This window comes from Micropterus dolomieu, linkage group LG18 (assembly GCF_021292245.1).
Source record: "Micropterus dolomieu isolate WLL.071019.BEF.003 ecotype Adirondacks linkage group LG18, ASM2129224v1, whole genome shotgun sequence".
Classification (NCBI taxonomy): Eukaryota; Metazoa; Chordata; class Actinopteri; order Centrarchiformes; family Centrarchidae; genus Micropterus; species Micropterus dolomieu.
Window position 1 is genome coordinate 17,154,851 of NC_060167.1, and position 19,553 is coordinate 17,174,403.

The window sequence follows — 19,553 nt, forward strand, 5'->3', positions numbered from 1 at the left end:
GTTCCTGAAGTTGGCCTCCCGCTGTGTTATGAACTGGAGCTTTGTTGGGGTGAGAGTTGGAAGAAAACTGGAGTGTCATACGCATACACCTGATGTTGTGTGTTGATCAGAAAATAAGATGACAATAACACTGTCACAAATCAACGCAAATCTTTTGTACTGAAATGGAAAGAAGATTTGAGCCTTTTTGCAATATCTGCTTTGTTCCTTGAGGCACCTCTAAGATAGATACATCAGTGGGACAAAGATAAATATGTTTGAATAGAAAATAAACAGTCCTTACTCACTCTGCATTCACAGCCCATCTGGTATCTGTAGTTGAGATTCTTCTTTTGTGACAGTGATAAGTTGTCCCAGGACTCTACTAGGTCACATTGGCCAATAGAAATTCTCCCATCACTCCACATGCTTCCTGTATAGTGACATCACAACATGGCCATTGTAAAATTCATCATCTAATCAAGTTATGTTGCTGTATTTAACAGCCTTAGCGACTGTCATTAATACAAATTTGAATAACGTTATAAAAAATAGATAAATACTTATATAATAATAATAATCTAATTTTATATAGGTTGTGTAATATAACTAGGACTGTCATAAATATGGTCAATATTTTACAATGTGTAAAACACTTTCAAAATGCACATATTTGATTTCTTGCCAAGAGTTGATACGGTGGATACTAATCTCATGTATGTTCGGTTCGCTTAGCTTAGCACAAAAAAACTTGAAACATGAGGAAACAGATAGCCTGGTACTAGGTTTTTGTACAGATAAAAATAAAAGACAAATAAGGTGTTCACTGTTAAGCTTTCGAGGTGCTATTATGCAAATGTTGTTACCTTTGGACAGCTGGTAGCAGTTTTCACCTGTTTCCAGTCTTTATGCTAGGCTAAGTGTTTTCTCATTCTTCTCATCTAAACTCTCAGCAAGAATGCAAAAATGCAAATTTCCCAAAATGTCAAACTGTTTCTTTAAATGAAAAGCCATTTGGGACAAAACATCCTGCCACTATCACTCTACTGTATAATACTACTGAAAACAACATGTATGTACCAATTTGACATTGCTTTACATAGCCCGCCTTTCATTGGACTCATTCTACTGAAAGTGTAACATAAAAACTGACCATCGTGTACTGTACCTGAGAGCAGATACCCTGCTTTATTGTTGGAGTCCAGTTTCACTCCACACAGTGAGGAGAAGACTGGAGTGTACACATACTGGATGTCCTTGGCCTTGTCAAAACCTTTGAACATCTGAACACAGAAACATACAGGGAGAAGGTTGTAGAGAGGTTCTGCCTTTAAGGAAAGGAAGATATAAGCCTTGCCTAATATAAATTAAATATGGTATACTGTATACTGTATGTGGCAGCAATGTACTGTAAAAAGGAATAAGAAGAACATATTTTATCTGTCCTAAAAATATATGCCTTACTGCCATAATCATCAAACAGGTGTGGAGAATGTAGAAATAAAACTGTAAAACAAACTATAAATGTTCCTAGCCACACTTATACATAGCCAATACTCAGATAAACCACACAACTATACACAGCAGCATAAGCAGTAAAAAATGAAGTATGTCTGCACCAGCAGCAGCTGTTACTGCTGTCCAGAGATCTCACCTTGATCATTTTGATTTCATATTGGATCATCTTCATGTAAGGTGAGGAGCTGTTGCTAGGCGACACAATCTTCTCTCCAGAGATCTTTGCTCTTATCACTGTCAAAAAAAAACAGAAACCACACGAAAGGAGGATTCAGATAAATTGAAATGCCAAATAAACGCAAGAGGCAAGAGAACAATGTCATTTACATGCCAGAGACAGTGGAAAATATTTGGAACTATGCACATGTTTAAACTGTTAATAGATAGATAGAGAGAGAGAGAGAGAGAGAGAGAGAGAGAGAGTCGCTTGTCACTCGTCTTTGTCCCCAGGCAGACAGTGTAGCTCTCAGTAGTGATACCGGATGTGTCCCTCCTCTCCTCTGGGAGGGAAATCAAAACCCACATGGAATAACAAGTAGCTCCCTGCTTGCACACTCCCATTAACTGACTCCACACACACACATTTATGTATATCCTGCACGCACGCTTACTCAGGCCAAACCTTGTCTGGCACAGAAGTGACTTCACATTATTTTGTCTTATACTGTAAATCAAGTACAAGGGTAAAGTAGCAGAATAATTGGTCTGTGGTTTTCAACAGGAACAGTGAAGTCATATAATTTTACAACCACTCATTTGGAGACAAAATACTCATTATACTTAAAACATTATTAATGTTGAATGTTTTAGTCACACAGACCACAACATGCAGTCATCACAGATCAAACTGTTATTACAGACTTCATTGCTACAGAACTTTTTATTTTCCTTCCATCAAACCCATAAAATGTGCACTTTTAGACATCTGCTCTACTCATTATGTTAACTGACAAATTTATTTCACTGTCAAACAACACCGCTGTAGCTCAGTCTGTCGAAATTAAGTTTAGCATTATAGCCTTCTCTCAGGTTACCTCTGAAAACCAGTCAAAACGTCCTACACAGTGAACACTTTGAACATGGCCGACACCTGCTTTAACTATGCAGCCTACTGAAAAGCAGAAGCACCGCAAAGCAAAGGGAAAATGTCACTAAGTAGGAAAGAGTATGAATAGATTAAATGGTGTGTTTGTCTGCTCTAACTTGAACTGCAATTGTAAGCATGTCTGTCTAACTATAGCTATACCATTTATAGTAGTAACCTGGTGTCATGTTCAAGCAGGGGCATTTCATTCTACATAATTGTGTGGGTTTAAAAGCCAACTTGCACATCCACAATCGCAGTCGGCAAGCTTCTAGGCCACTACAGATTTTAAGATAACATTCGCAGCTTTCTCGTGCTTATTAGATTCAGGGATAGTTACACTACTATGTCCAAGCTAACTTGTTATCCAATCCAAAATAGCGTTATGTTCACCTCAATCTATAAAACCTTTTCCCTTATAATGTTAAAATTGAAACATACTATTGTTAAAATATGAATAATACCGTGTAAATCTCATCTCTGTCTCTCTTGTCCAGGAATGTATGTTATGCAGCTAAACAGAGTTATGTTAGATCTGATCTTACATTTTTCTTGAATGTACTTGTACACTAGGTCTGCCTGGCTCTACACTGAAATACAAGACACTTATGCAGAGCTCTCATTTTAAATCAGTTGGAATCATCAGTTGGAAACATTAGAAAGACACACAGGGAATCAGTGTTTTCGACTGGCTCATGAAGCTAACGTTTGCTTAACTAGTTAGTTACACCTAATATCTGCCAGCGACTGTTGTCAATTGATAAGCCCTCCTCCTGTGTGAGAAGGTAAAGCTTGATAGGCGTAGCATCAGGGGCAATTAGAGAAGATGATTGATTTTGGAATAACATTTTTATACTGTTGCTTATGTGGATAATCAACAACATAAATGCAATATCCTTAAATATATTTATTGTTTGACCTGGTATATATATATAATATATAATAAGCTGCCAGCTGCATTAACACTGCTGCATAGCTGTAGCCCTGTAACCCCTGTAGATGCAACAGAGTGGCAGAAGTGGAGCAGGTGACCTTGTTATAACCATGAAAGAAAGAGAAAGCCAGGGAGGGAGGGAGAGAAAGTGTGACCCAGCATCCCTCCCAGCCTTCACCCTCTCGCACAGCTACACAAACCAACCTCTTGCTTTTGCTTTTCGCTCATCATATAACCACACCTCAGTGTGTACTGTGAAATTGGTTCGGAAAAAGACAACTTTTGTTAGTCAAACAAGCAAGAAGATAGAAAGGCAAGCTGACAAACAAACACAGACCGAAAGGAAGTTGATGGAAACTTGTTTGAAGTGTTATACTTTAATCAAAATGCACTGCATCACCCACAGCGAGACAGCTGGTCCAGGGGCGTTCACTTCATAGAAAATGTCAGAAAGCACATTATGCTCGGCAGACCTTTGATATACGTCATTCTTATACTGCATTCATAGCCCGAGGCTCAAATAAAGTGCGGCAGTACATCTGAAAACATTAGACTTGCGTCCGTCAGTAGATTAAAACAGCACTGCTGTAGTTGATAAGGTGATCCAAGTGAAGAAGAAAGGGAAAATTTTCTCCTGACCTATGATATGTTACAAACAAGTAGATATACAATGTTCTATAATACTTTGCAATACACTTAATGGTGTCTGACTCCACAAGGAAACACCTGCCTGTAAACTTACGCACACACTTGCAGCTGTGACCTAAAAATCCATGCAAAGAACTAGAGCATTGAATTGGTTCGTACATAGGTGTGGTGGATACTTTTGGATTAATCTTCACTGTGTTCAGTTATTTTGATATTGGCATTGGTGGAGCCATAAAGAATGGTATTTCAATGTAATATTATATTTGAGTGAAATGTACTTCATTAATTTAACAGCAACAGTTTGAAGTTACTTTGCAGATTCAGTTTTTACATGCTGAGCATATGCTAAACATTTCGCCAATCAAAATATAAAGTAGTAAAATAGTTTGATTTAAGGCCAGACTACTATATTATACACTGAAATGCTGCTTAAAGGTCAAAGTATCAAAAATAGATAACATAATGGGTACTTTTACTTTTGATAGAAAGTTATATTTTGCTACCCATACTTTTGTTCTTCAGTTTCGCATGCCAGGACAACTTGTAATTACAGCCTATCAGTTGATATTTGAGAGTTTTGAGAAACTCTAATAACGATATACAGGCCAATATTGATTTTTTGAGAAACATGTTTGATAAGGATTTCTTGGTTATCAGTTGTGACCAAGAAATGTACTGAGCATGACCTCATACGGTTGAAAAATAAACTTGTCAGTGGAGCCGCTTTTCAGTTTATAAATATTGTGGCTGGTGGACAAACTCTGTAATGGAGACATTGTTAAGTATTGTTTTTACAGGCCAATGTCACATCTACTATTGAACAGTGAAATATCATTACACCCACCTCCTCGACTAAGATTACACCACTGAAAAAAGGCTATCATAACCAGTGGTTACCATATTACTGCGTTCTTTGTTCAGTTCAGCTCTTTGAGCTGCACTTCCTTTGCCAAGAAGAAACATAATATGAAAGTAGATAGAGTGCTTTGTCATATTAGCCACCCCATTTAAATCTTCCCTTATGAGCAGAATAATGGATCTATGTGGCCTATTAAAGGTAAGTAATACACCAACGCATAACCGTACTCTGTGTGAGGACAAAATAGTTGGCAGTCTGAGCATTGGCTGTATATCAGTGCAACACTGAAGACAGCAGTTACTATATCCAATAAACCAAGAATAGAACAGATCAGTGGTTTTAATCATCTATAGAGAATTTTAAAAACCTGATAACCTTCCAGGCACAATAGAATTGGACAATAATTGTACATTTTAATTGCATTTATTGTAGACATTACAAGTGATAACTGAAATAATAATTTTATTCCAAGTTTGTTGTCTCATCCTAAAATGATTGTCTTGGCCCAGATTCTCTGACATGTTTACCCCCCACCTAGACATCTTTGAACTGCGCAGGCTACCCACTCAATTCAGTTGCTGCAGCTGTGTTATGAACAGGAATAAGGACAGGCATGCCTGCAGAGTGAAAGCTGCCTCACAGCTACATAACCAAAGAGAAATATTGCAAACTTGTACCATGAGAACTGATGTAGTAAGTAACTTCCCCCCCTCCCTGATGAATCGGCACCCTTGTCATGGTCACAAAGCTGGACTGTCAGCGGGCTTTCACACTGATATTGTTAGTATGCAGACCATTAGACCAAGCCTATAGACATGGAAATGAAGTGGGGAGAGAGAGGAAAAGAAAGAGAGAGAGAGATGGAGTAGGCTGTGTTGGCATGGCTTGGCCTCCGTCCAACACGCACACACTCACAGTCATACCCACAATCTCAAATACACAAGCATTGCCAGGGAATCGTCTAAGGTTTGTCCAGATGGGATATTACTCAGATGCACAGCTTTATTCAAGGGCCTCATCGACTCTGACAACACTGTCAGGTCAACTGAAGGCCACCACCAGCCTATGCTTAGAAAACAACCAGGACAGTATAAACACAGATGCCACCAAAGATGCACTCGGTGAGGGATTTTACTTATTTGTTATTCATGGGTCCAGAAAGTTGCATCCTTCCTGAAAGGGACCACTTCCTCTTGTACTCATACATTTAAAACGAAACACAGACCTGAGCCCCAATCATACCCTGAGGAAATGGGATCTAAGTACAAAAGAACCTGTGGTTAATTGACCATTTGTGAAGCCCTGCCCCCCATTGTTTTTGCTGCTATGCTTGTCAAGTTTTCCATTCTTACACAGTACATATGCAGTTTACAATTATATGGTGGCAGATTTACCACTTGTAATCTTTAAACGGTAAACAATGAATGGGTCCTTGATTTCATACAGAGGTTTCGCAAATCTAGCTAGAAACCTTAGATTTTGCCAGCTGAACTGTTGCTAGTATATTCTATTGTTGTTAGCAAGCTAGCTAATTATCATGAGCTCCATGAGTTGGTTAAAAACTCCTTGTCTGACTGACAAATGAGAACCCTGTAAGCGGATCATAAATCTGCACTTATAACATGCATGACATCATGCTAATAGAGGCAAAGCACATTGTTTTTGTACTGCAGAGTAGAGCTAGTTCTAGTATTACATGAAGAACAGCAAGCCTATAGGGACATACATCCCTATTTGAATGCTTAGATTACAGAAAAACATACTTTGACAAGCAGCTCAAGCTATGATGGTTATAGGAAATTGTACTGTTCACATTTTCAAACCGTCTGTAACTACTAGCTACTTTGCTGGGATTCCTAGAGTGTTTGCTTCCCCAAATCAGGCAAACATTACACTAAAACCAACTCCCATATGGGGAAAATACTAACCTGAAAAAAATATGTACTTGATGCTGCTTGGCTTTGAAAGTAATGCTATGTTAGTGTTACTACTGTAGGTAGTAAGTTAGTTAGTTAGCCAAACATGCTAACCTTTTTGCAGCTCACTTTAGAATAGAAAGACACTGTAATCTTTACACTATGCTCTTGTGTTTCTGGTTTTGGAAAGGAATAAAAAGAAAAAACACTCCAAACTCTTAGGATAACAAGCATCACCAAATCCCAATGCGTACCACTTCAACGTGTGGAAACATCTACAATACTGCATCTGTTCTTTTATATTCCTTGTGCTGCTATGTTGACCTAAATTTCCCCTACAGGGGATTAATAAAGCAATGTCTTATCTCATCTTATCTTTTCGTAAAAGTCCAAAGCTTGACAGACCTCCTGTAACTAGTTACAGTTGCAAAGCTAGGATTGGACAATCACTGTTTGGGGGAGGGTTTTAGTGAATGGTCAATTGGAATCCATTTTGTCCAGTGGTTCTAACGGACACAAACTGAGAAAAAGTGGTTCAACGTGTAATTTTTGCTGATACCAGCATAGACCAGACAGTCTTGACTGAGACCTAGTTGAGGTCTGTTCCAGTCTAACTCATTGGGACTTGAAAACCTCAAATTGTTCAGTTGGAGACCGAATAATCATACTTGCAGGACTTCCATCTCAATCTTTGATGACACACTTAATATGTGAAACTCTGTCCTAAAAACATTGCCCCAAATACTCTCATTATGTTCTCATAACCCAGATCTAATTTGGCATCATGGCAGTTTTTCGAAAACAGGTCTCAGCCTCCATTTCATACTGACTATATTTTCAGACACATTTTCAGAGTACTTTGAAGGAGATGACCCTCTCTAAACCTGACGGGAGATAGAGACCAATTAGAAGACAAGACTAAAATACAGTAAAAGCAGCGTCTTTGTCTACTTTGTCTTTCTGTCTGTCTCTCTCCTCTGCTGGAGTGTAACCTTTGACAGAAGCACATACTTCAGCTTTCCACAGTCTGGAGCCAAGTACTCAAAGTCAGAGCAGAGTGTTGGTTTTGGCCTGTGCTTAGACAAGAAAGGACTGGATGATGAGGGGCGTCAGACAGAGAGACGGGCAGACAGACCGACAGACAGATAGATAGAAAGTAGGCCGGGGCCAATTGGTGCGGACAGTTTTTTTTTTTTAGGGTTTGTTTTTGTGTTATTGAGAGCAAGAAGACTCAAATATATAACTACAAAAAATAAATAGCAGGCTGCCCTGTTTTCAAATAATAATAAAAGGGCTGGTAGTGTATTAATCATGGTATATAAGAAAATGAAAGCCCAGTCAGAGAAACAACTCATGTGTGTTTATGTATTTCTTATGAATATTGTTCATTCAACATAAAATAAAAAAAACTGGATTATAACAGATATTAATCAATAATCAATCCACCAAACTAATATTTTATATAGCCTTTCTATATACTACTCTAATACATTGAACTATTGAAGTTCATAAATCTGATAATATGTATGAATAGAATCTGAACAAGCCAAGAACAATAAATCAACAAACTAAAAGCTCAGCATGGAAGCTCTATTGATTAGTTCTTGTCACAGTGGGTTTACACTATGGACTGAAACATTTTCCCTGTCAGAAAATGTAATTAAGTTGATCAATAAGCCAAATCGTCAATCATTTAGTTAAGAAGGACGGCCAATCCTCCCATTTTAAAATCACATACACCCCATCTGGGTCAAAATGAGTTTTTCACTACTATTAAATACAGCAGTTTTTATATTAACTTTTGTCTGAGTGAACAGAAACTGCACTGGTATCCAGTTATTAACTTACCGATCTCAGCACTGCAGAATAGCTGCTGTGGGTGTGCTGGGTGGCAGCTACATCCCTCCACAACTTCCTCCATGCCTGCACCAAGCAAAAGGAGCACCCAGAGCCCCAGACACGCTGTCCGCTCCTGGGATATGACCATGTTGACTCTGACTGCCTGTTCCACCACTCGATAAACACTCTGCAACCTCTTGTGATCCTGTTAAGTTCCGTGGGAAAGCAAATCAGGCCAGCAGTCAGCAATGGACGGATGGATAGGACAGTAAGATGAGCTCTGCTGAGCTGAAAGGCAGCTGTGGATAGAAATGTTTTCATAAATTTAAAGTACACATTCAAGCTGGAGCAAATAAGTTGAAGGGAAAGCTGCTGCCACTGCTCCCTCTTTCACTCTCTCTCTGTCTCTCTCTCTCGCCCCTCTAAGTAGACAACACATAGAGAAACTTACAATAGTTGGATTCCCTCACACTCTGGTCTTGAATGCTGAGAGGGTCGCACACAGAGAGCCTCTTATGTACTCAACAATTTAGGGACAGCCTCCTCAAACGCAGAAAAAAAACCCTACCATCCTTTGCCTCTTCTTGTCCCCTCTTTTGATGTCCTCCCTCTTCTCCCATTGGCTGCTGTAAGTGTATTGAGTGTATTAGTCATGAAAATTATGGCTGATTAATGTCTTGTTGGACAGGTTTTTGAAGCACAGATCAGAAATGACCTCCACCCACACAAACAATGGTGTTAAATCATGAATCATTTGTGCATTTTTTCCCCTAAAATTCAAGATTATTGTTGTTGTGCTTGTTTGTTTGTCAAGACAGTATTTCATGACTCATTTGGACTAATTAGGACATCTGAGCACATGCCATTACATTTTTAAAAAAAAGCAGCAGTAAATATAAAAGAAATAGATTTAAATGGCAGAATGAGACTCTAACATTGGAAATGCTTGTTGAAAATTATCAGAAGTTTATCACAAATAATGTAGATTGTGTTCATCTGCGAATCTGCACCAAACAGAGCACAAGCTCTGTCAAGTGTTCAGTAATATTATTCCAACAGATATCCTTTATCTGCATCCATTTTCATGTTTGTATTTCATATTTGTTTTATATGCCCACTGCAGAAAACATCTTTCCTTACTAGTGTATCACATTCTTTAAAGCTGCACTAATCAATATTTTTATATTTACAATGGATCCAAAAGCTACATGTAAAAGGTGTTGCTTGTAGTAAAGAACCCACAGAGAATTATCCCCCAGGTCTGTAGTTCCAGATATTTACCTCAGGAGTTGGTCTGAGCCAAAGCAGCAAAAATGACTGGGCTAACATTCTTCAAGCGGCCAGAAACACAACCCACAATTCATACAAATGGTGCTCTGTGTCTGCGGGATGTGTAAATAGGCAACTGTAACACGTTTGTCCAATCAACTTTAACATGTATGTGATAATATATGTATATAATATGGAAATACAGTATGTGATAATAATAATAATATGCTGTATTAACAGCTTTTTGCGCTGCCCCGAGGTGGCCACTAATAAATTAATGTAGATTTAAATCTTAAATTTTCACTAAAACAAGTAGAAATGTTCATTATTCCACCACTTTCTTGTGCTGATTTTGTTTTTGTAGAAATAAGGTTAGTTAGGTTAGTGAAAATCAACTTAAAATATGGCAGATACTGTAACTTCAGTACCATCACCTCCTGGCAGATCTACAATCTGTTTTACTGTAAAATATAACTTAAAGAATTAAAGTAAATGATTTGTTGAAATTTTAATTTTTTTGCAGTTCTAGACCACAAAGGCCCACCTACCTACATACTGTGAATGGTGACGCGGAGTCTTTCCAGCGTGTTGTCATTATGTACTGTTCATCATTAATCACCCTTTAATTAATTATTTTTATTACTTTTCAGATTACAACACCAAGCTTCCCAGTAGTGGTGAAGATCGGACACGCCCACTCTGGAATGGGAAAGGTAATGTTGATTCCTTTACAGGAATACTGCTCTCTTCATACCAGCTTCCACAAGAAAAGTTATTTTACCCATTTTACAGTTACTTTACAAACTTAAAATGTTAAATGGAGTGATTTGACCTCCTGAAAGCAGTAGTTTAGACAGTAGACAGTTTTGAAGTTTGGGAAAGAGCTGCATGTTGGACTGAAGCATTGGGAAGTGCTTTACAATCTATCTGTGTGCCAAGAGATAGTTAAATGGTTTACACTAAGTAAACCCACATCTGAAACCACATCGTAGCCTGCTGTTTAATGTTTTTTTTTCTGACATACACTACCACTTCATTCTCCATCCTCTGTCTCCCTCTTATCTGGCTTTCCTTATCCTTTTCTCCTTTCATGACTGCAGCGCATGCTTTTCTATTCTCCCTCAGCCGACCTTCTCTCCTCTCATTGATTGACAACTGTGTTAATATTTTCTGGGTGAAATCAGATTGACGTGTTTATCCTCTTTCTACCACTCCACATCAATCCACCACACTTCATTCCCCTAGACTGCTCAATCTGATATTGTGCTATTGTCCCCCCCGCCCCCTCTCTCTCTCTAACTGGGCCTATTATCAGCCTGTACCTTTAGTAGAAATCCCTTTTTTTTTTTCACTGCTGCAGTTGCTTCCCTCTGAGGGGAATATATACTGTACGGACTGTACTGTATACTACTGTAATAGTAACTTTTTAATTAAATCGGATCATGTCACTACTACAACAGTGGCTACTGCAGAGACCATTACGGCATCATTGCAAATGTAAACTACAAGCAGGTTGCATCACTCAAAAACAGCAATCTTTACGTTTATATTTTTCAGTCTACTGACCCTTTGTGGATGCCAGAAGAAACAGTCTGACATGTGGGATGTACGAAAAATATTTGATTATTGCTGAGAGTTGTCTGTATAATATGTAGCTGGATCCAGCATGTGATTAGCTTAGTTTAACACATAGTCTGGAAGCAAGCAGCAAACAGCTAGCATGGCTCTTTCTGAAGGTGACAGAAATCTGTTTTGCACTTACATTTCTGTATTTTGTGTATTCCTCTGTAGGTCAAAGTGGATAATGTGAGTGACTTCCAGGACATTGCAAGTGTAGTGGCCATCACTCAGACCTACTGCACTACAGAGCCATTTGTAGATGCCAAGTACGACATCAGGGTCCAGAAAATCGGCGCTGACTACAAAGCATACATGTGTGTGTTCTTCTTCTTTAGCAGTTGGCCTTTCATATAGTGTGTGTGTGTGTGTGTGTGTGTGTGTGTGTGGGTTTGTCAAAACCCTCTAATATCAAGGATCTCTGTACTATATATGATATCCAGGTGTTGTGTTACTGCAATAAGCAGTAATAACAGTAAGCTACTATGAACAAACTTTTTCATCATAATGTATTTATTCATAGTACCAGTAAGACAACGCTGCTGTCATGTGGCCAAACAGGAAAACACAAACACAGTGGCATTACCTGCTATCACGTCCAACTGGCAAGCAGTGAATAACAACTTTTACACTCTAATGAAGTAATGAATTATACAGTATGTAATATAGTCCCTGGTCACTAACCATCTTGAGGTGTGCATTTAGGGGTTAACCATTTCTTTTTGTCCTTCATGCTAGTTGCACAAAAAAAAACCAATGGTAATTTATCAGGATGCTAATCAGCCTGATAACCTGCCGCTGTGCATGTTACCTGAATACGCTGCCTTTTCACCTAAAGCTAGCGCTGAAATCACACCCCTTTTGCTAAAGGGTTGTCTAACTCTCTCTTGCCCGTATTTGTTATTTCTACAAGAGAAGGTTGGTGTCTGTAATCATTTAACGCACAATTTCCTCTTCTTTTCTAGGCGAACATCCATCTCTGGTAATTGGAAGAGCAACACAGGATCTGCCATGCTGGAACAAGTAGCCATGACTGACAAGTGAGCACCGCTTCCACATTAGTGATGCTCAGGCTCTTGTGTTATGTCACAGTTGGTCACAATGTACTCACACTGCAGATTCATTCAGCTGAAACCCGTTCACATGGGTAAACACACAGATGTTTGGAAATCGGTTGATGTTTTCAGTGGACTGATGCTGCACTGTGCTTTCAGTCTTTTTCCTTGTATTGTGTCATGCACACATAGAAAGAGGAAGTTGTTTGTGTGAGTTTAGTTTTTGATTATACGGGGGGGGGTTTGTCGAAGGGTAAGAACCTTGCCCATTTTCACATTGAGCTGCTCTGTTCATGGTTACAATCCGGAACCTTTTCCAAAGCATGTATTTTGACCTTTCACTGCAGGAGAAGCATAGGTGTAATTGATAACATTAATAATTCATACTGGCGTGGCTTTCAGAGACACTAAAATAGAAGAGAGCCACCATTAAAGTTATGTTTCTGCAATAACAGGTCAAAAGGTAAGCTGTGAAGAAGGCCTATTGTCAAATATAGGACAAGTGAGTGATATTGCTTATAGTGCCAACGTCCATATGGAGCACCGCTGAAAAAATAGCTCAAAAATGGATGCATTAATACTAATCTGACGTATATAACAGAGTACCAAAGTTGTTATTTTCCTTTTCCTTACAGTGTCTGACTTGTCAAACAATTTTAGCTCAATTTGAATTCAATTCAGTCTCTTCAAACCTTACTCTGCCAATTACTAAAAACCCATATAATGAGGTAAGTCAATCTTATGAATCATTAAATTACCTTACTGCCATAATGTAAAATCAAAAAACTTATTTTTTTAATTATTACAGAGACATTAAATTTTACAAATGTGAGCTAAAAACTGTGAATCTGACCCTGTATAAAAAGTTCAATACCTGCCGTAGTACATAGTATGTAGTACAGTATCCCTTTGGTCAGTATTGATGTGTCGGTTTTTGCCATAGTTTGAATGTGTTCAGTTCTCCAGACAGAATGTCAATGGAGCTCTTTACAGATGCTGGTGCAGCAGTCCGAGCCAGCAACAGTACCTTATGGGCTCCAGTAAACCCCGCCAAGAGCTACAGAGATTCTGTAATAGGTTAACTGTCAGGAAAATGGCCCTGAAGAGCAACATTCGCACAGACATACTGTGCTGAAGTGGTGCATAAGTCAATATAATTGATAAAACTAGTGTGCAAGAAAAACATTTTTTTTACTAAGCTAAGCAAGATGGTGTAAGGCAGAAAACATTTCATTCACTACCAGTTGTTTTATACAAAAAATAGGAAATTAACCCAGCTCAAGTGCCAACTTTGCAACTCACAACAGTTTTACACACACAGTAGTGGTAACCTATCTGATTTCCTTTTTAGTTTCCTGTAAACAGATTATGACTCTTTGTAGACCTAATCCAGCTTCCCTCTGTGACAGGTATAAGCTGTGGGTTGATACCTGCTCAGAGATCTTCGGAGGGCTGGATATCTGTGCCGTTAAAGCCATCTGTGGCAAGGATGGTAATGACTACATTACTGAGGTAAGAAAAAGACATAATGAATGGAGGGAGGAAAGGAGGGATGGATGGCAGGGGGGATGGATGGATGGAAACTCCAAAGAGATCGAACAGCTGACAAGGCACTAAACCAGCTGCCGTATTATCACTGTATTTATTGACTCCTGTCTTTTGTTTGAAAACTTACACCATCAGCCTGTGGGAGTTATATTTAGCATGTCTTGCCTAATTTATACTGCTGGTATCTTAGATTGTCTGGCTGGAAATAAACTAATTGAACCTAACCTGAATACACATTACGAGTTTGATAAATAACATCTGGTGATATTTCAAGTATGGCTATTCTCCATGGGCCACCTATGTTGGTGTTTGTTGTATTTGTCTGTTTATGTATCTGTCTTTCTCAGTTAACTGCTCTGTCGTGTTGATTTCAGCCACAGTTCTTTCCCTCTTGTCTTTCGCTCTGTTTCTTTCCAGTAATTTTTCAGTATATTGGTTTCATGTTTCATAGCTTTTAGTCTGGAAGTCATGACCACAATGGTTGTGAATAACACATTAATGTAGGAATTTGCTTTGCTGTAATAATACCTTTTCTAAAAGTGAAGTTATGTCTCAGTATGGAAAATTACTAAGTACTCTGATCCCATCAAATTTAATCTGAGGAGGCAGGTCATGGGTGGACATGCAATCTCATTGCCCAAGGTTAACATGGAGGTGGTGTGTAGTGACTGTAGCCAGGAGGAGATCCTGAGCAGTGGAGAAGAAGGACTGTTTAGGTGGGCAGAGGTTGAGAAGCAAAAACAGGCTTTGGTGAAACAATGTCATGGCTCAGACACAGAGACAGGTAAAGGATCAGACTGAAAGAGAGGTTCGTACTCTGACGAAGAGACAGGTGGACTGCATTTTTATCGCGCTTTTCTAGTCTACCACTCAAAGTGCTTTAATTTTTGTCAAAATTCTGGCAGCTGACAATGAGTAGCTGGACCAAAATGCAGTGTTGGGCAGTAGCATCACTACAAGTAGCGCCGTTACTAGTTTAACTACATTTCTCAGTAGCTTGGTGGTAGCGTCGCTATTTTCTGAATCAAATAGCTTTTCAGTAACGAAGCTCTTTTATTGACTGAGTAGCGCGGTAGTGTCCACACACGCTACATTTCCCCAAGCATTTCTGAAGGATCAGTAAGTGACGGCAGAAGCGCCTCCGTGGGATGGTGACATCACATACCGATCATTGGGCTAATGTCTGCGACTTTGCTGCAGGGGAATAAAGACAAGCGCAACTGAGTTTACTTTCTATTGTGATAGTTATTGTAACACCTGTTGTGAGAAGGATCAGGGTCCAGCCTGGACACCTCTTCCTCTAGTGAGGAGGAAACTTTGATATGTATTGGTAGAAACTTGTTTCCATGAGATGAGAGATCTCTCTCTCTCTCTCTCTCTCTCTCTCGCCCATTGCCATCAATGTTTAGGTTGTTTAGGTTGCAGTGTTGCCAGAGCACAAATTCACATATAAACAATAAAAAATATCTAATTAATTAATAATGTGATAATTAAGTTACTTTATTCAAACAACAATGGTTCTCCGTTTGTTGCATGAGGAAATACATTTAGCTGCAATGATATGGCACTAAGTAGGAGAGTTTCTGTGTGTCTGATTTAGCTCTCTCTCTTGCACACACACACTGTTCGGAGCAGGATTTTAGTCTTTCTTCTATTGCTACTGTGGAATGAAGGTAGTTCAATAAGAACTAGGCCTATAGCCTACTGTGTGTCTGTGTGTCTGTGTGTGTATATATATATACATATATATATCATACACTGATGGCATCAGGAGCAGTTAGGGGTTCAGTGTCTCAAGGACACGTAAACGCTATCTGGGGGAGCCTGGGATCAAACAAGGAACCTTGATTACTAGATTGCCGCTCTAGTTCCTGAGTCCTAAAAGGTTTAGGTTCAGGCTCAGATAGAGACACGTTCAGCCAGAAGTAAAGACAGGCGAAGGCTCAGATACTGAGAGGACAAAAAAGAAACATAGAAACAGCAACAGGGGCTCTGTACTTGCAGGAAAGTTGATTTCTGGCCGACTGGATGACTGTAGAGGTGGATGACAGTGGAGACTCGGGAATGCTGGGCAGTGGAATGACTGGAGAATGACCCATGGGAACCAATGGAAATACACTTGCACAAATGATCCCTGCTGGGACTCCACAAAGGCACCTGGGAGCAAGACTGCAGAGGCTGAGAGGGCATAGGCAGGATGGCTTTCAGAGGAAGGTGGAAGGCTGCCCTACAAGGATCTAAGCTGTAAAAGTAAGCGGTAAGCTCCTCAGAAGGGAGGCTCTGGAAGTAACCCGGCAGGAACTGAACGAAACTGGAAAAGAATTTGGAGACAGGATCTGGAGCAGCTACTAATTTGGCCACAGTATTGAGTTGTTGAGTGGCCAAGATTTCTGCCAGCTCAGGGAGCAACTTGACAAGCCAGGGTTTGTAGGACACAAGCTGTAGTGCTATCGAAAGAGCTGCTTCTCTCTGGACGCATTTTGGCAGTAGGTCCAGAGCAACTCACTGGTGTAGGCCAAGTCAGCCCCCTCGTGCACTGAAAAAGCTGGGTAATATTTTGTCAAAATTCTGGCAGCTGACAATGAGTAGCTGGACCAAAATGTAGCCTGTGATATTGCACATATGGTTAAAGACAGTTTGCAACGTTGCAACGGCAAAGTCAATAAACAAACTTACAGTTGATCATGGACTGGCAGTCAAAGCAGGCAAACAAATCCAATTGTGCTGAGGCAGAACAGACAAGGAGTAGTTTAAAACACGCAGATAGCACTAGCAGGCAAAATTGCCTCAAAAGCTAGTAGTTGTTAAAGTAAGTTAAAGTTATTCTTAGGGAGCTTAATTTATGTAACAGGGAAAGGTAAGACAGGGCTAGCTTAGAGTCATTAGCTGACACTACAAGTGTTCACTGACCTTCCAGCTCTAGTTATTTCTCACATGTAACTGTCCCTGTTATGGAGACAACAGTTAGACTCATAAGGTAGATAACAGAGATCAGTGTTCTCTGTGAATCTCGCAAGGTTGAGTCTTACAAGAATGTTTACAAGAACATACTGGCTGTAAAGATTACAGTACAACTCATGGATAGTAATAGATTCCTATATGACATAGCATTGGAGTCTAAACATCAGATAGATTAGTTGTTCTAGGTTTAGGCCAGTTAAAGTTAACCTCGGAGGGAAATCTTACAGGCACTACTTGAGATTTGGTGTTGGCACTCAGTGTTTTCACATGTTGTTTTCACTGTGTCTCCTCGGCCCGGCTCAATAAACCAGGCCATGTTAAGTCCTCATCAGTCTCCGAAACTTCTTCACACGTAAACATGGATCACAAAATTTCTTCAACAGTAGTGAGCTGAGGTTTATGCAGGTAAGACAGGTTGCTGAAGCTATCAGATGACTAGCAGAAGCAGAAATCTCAAGGAGGACAATGAGTGGAGAAGTGAGGCATGACGATGTTTGGACAATCATGATTACAAAGCCCAGTAAGCATATTTCGGGATGAAGAGGGAGATGATACAGCAGCCACAATGACACTAACACCCGGTCAATGTGGTGTCCAAGCACTGTTTCTAAGCATCAAACATCGAAGTTGCCTCACTCCAAGATTGAAATAATAAGTAGTTTGATAGAAGTTGCATTTTTAGATGCTGAAGTGGGAAAGCTGTGCAAAGCATGACTCATGGGGAGACATGTTTTTCACATCTCCACTGGAAAAGTGCTAAAACTAGAGTGGATTTTCATTTACATGGATGTTAATGTGCTCCTTAAAATACATATCTTCTATCTTGCTTAGCAGCATAATGCCACAATGATAAATAGAATAAATAGATGATTACCACATATTACACAGATGCCCTAATGTTGTGGGGACATAAATCTGTTTACACAGTCACATTTTGGGGACTCGCCATCCTTATGGAGACAAAATACCCCATAATATAATCATTAAATTGTAGGGTGAAGACTTGGTTTAAGGTTAGCGTATGGTTGGGGTTACGGTTAGGTTTAGGCAAGCAGTGATTAGGGTTAGTCTTCAGGGAATGGATGTAAGTTGTCCCCGAAGTGATGGTGTGTGCGCGCTGACAGTTTTGTTTCTTTCTCTTTCTTAATCATTTATCTTGTTTTTGCGTTGGGAGAAGAAGTCACAGTAAGCGCACAAGAGAGCTATTACCACACATGAAGTGTTAACCACTGTGCAGTTTATCCTCCTTAGTTTGTCTGTCCTAACTTTGTTATCCAGTCTGGGTAAACAACATTTCAGTCTAGTAAACTTTTCCAAAAAAAACGGCACACATTTTCTAATACACTGTCTGTCTTTGTCAAGGTCGTGGGTTCATCTATGCAGTTGATTGGTGATCACCAGGCAGAGGACCGCCAGCTCATCTCAGAGGTGGTGCTGGCTAAGATGAACCAAGCACTGGCTGCCAGATCATCTAGTGTTTCCCGCTCACCTGCTCGCTCCCCTCAAGGCCAGAGGCCAACTACTGTGCAACCTCAACAGGTAGACACGTGTGTATCTGTAATGGATATAAAATAAATAGCTACAATGACACATGCTCATACAACATCTGCTTCAGAGTCTAAGGGGTGGCAGGTTCTTTAAATGAGAAATCCAAGCTGTTAATGTTGGCAGATAAATCATTTTGTTGTAGACCTTTACAGTTCACTGCTGATTCTTTACCAGAATCTGCTTAACCATGCTTGCTTTACTTTCCCACTCTCACTCTTTCTCTTTCTCCCTCTCTCTTTTCCTTCTTTCTCTTTCTCCCACCCCCTCACTCTCTCCCAGGGTGCTGCCCTTAAGGAAGGACTGGCAGATCCAAACAGGACCTCAGGCCAGCGCCCTCAACCTCAAGGTTGTCTGAACACTGTTCTCCATTGTAATACAAATACTGCTGCTTTAGGGCCAAAGCAAGTCTAGAAAAAACACCTCTAACTCAACCGTGGGACAGATTAGTCTCAGAAACCTTAAGAGATATTTCTGAAATGAAGTATCCATTTAACACCTTCTCTGTCAAAAAAGCACTGCCATTAGAGAAAAAAAAACCTTACCTGGAAAAGTTACCAATATTAGTCAACTACAGTAATTTGTTATTAAACTAAACAACCAAGATTTAACCAGTTCATTAGTGAGCTTTAGAGGTGCTGGTAGGCGGACTTTGACAGGGCTAGGCTTGCTGTTTCCCTCTGTTTCCAGTCTTTGTGCTGAGCTAAGCTAACCAGCTGCAATGCCATAGCTTCATATTTACCGCACAATCGTGATAGTGGTATCAATCTTCTCATCTAAT

General features: G+C 39.7%; 2 protein-coding genes across 13 annotated transcripts in view; one reads left to right on the forward strand and one right to left on the reverse strand.

Annotated features, from left to right (window-relative positions):
- Window positions 1–19,553, forward strand: part of syn2b (synapsin IIb) — an 84,038-nt gene that overhangs the window by 59,101 nt on the left and 5,384 nt on the right. Inside the window, exons 7-12 of the mRNA XM_046076315.1 lie at window positions 10,697–10,759; window positions 11,838–11,980; window positions 12,629–12,703; window positions 14,128–14,230; window positions 18,590–18,766; window positions 19,055–19,121. Coding sequence (XP_045932271.1) covers window positions 10,697–10,759; window positions 11,838–11,980; window positions 12,629–12,703; window positions 14,128–14,230; window positions 18,590–18,766; window positions 19,055–19,121 — 628 coding nt within the window. The remainder of the gene's footprint in view (window positions 1–10,696; window positions 10,760–11,837; window positions 11,981–12,628; window positions 12,704–14,127; window positions 14,231–18,589; window positions 18,767–19,054; window positions 19,122–19,553) is intronic.
- Window positions 1–19,553, reverse strand: part of LOC123987425 (metalloproteinase inhibitor 4-like) — a 39,405-nt gene that overhangs the window by 1,884 nt on the left and 17,968 nt on the right. For 6 of the 12 annotated variants that reach the window (XM_046076323.1, XM_046076321.1, XM_046076330.1 and 3 more), the window contains 4 exons: window positions 8,787–8,982; window positions 1,634–1,731; window positions 1,148–1,262; window positions 288–412 (listed from right to left, as the gene is read on the reverse strand). In XM_046076323.1, coding sequence (XP_045932279.1) covers window positions 288–412; window positions 1,148–1,262; window positions 1,634–1,731; window positions 8,787–8,982 — 534 coding nt within the window. Of the gene's footprint in view, window positions 1–283; window positions 413–1,147; window positions 1,263–1,633; window positions 1,732–8,786; window positions 9,077–9,345; window positions 10,395–19,553 lie in introns of those variants that run through there. The other 6 variants (XM_046076329.1, XM_046076332.1, XM_046076331.1 and 3 more) reach the window with 4 other exon arrangements.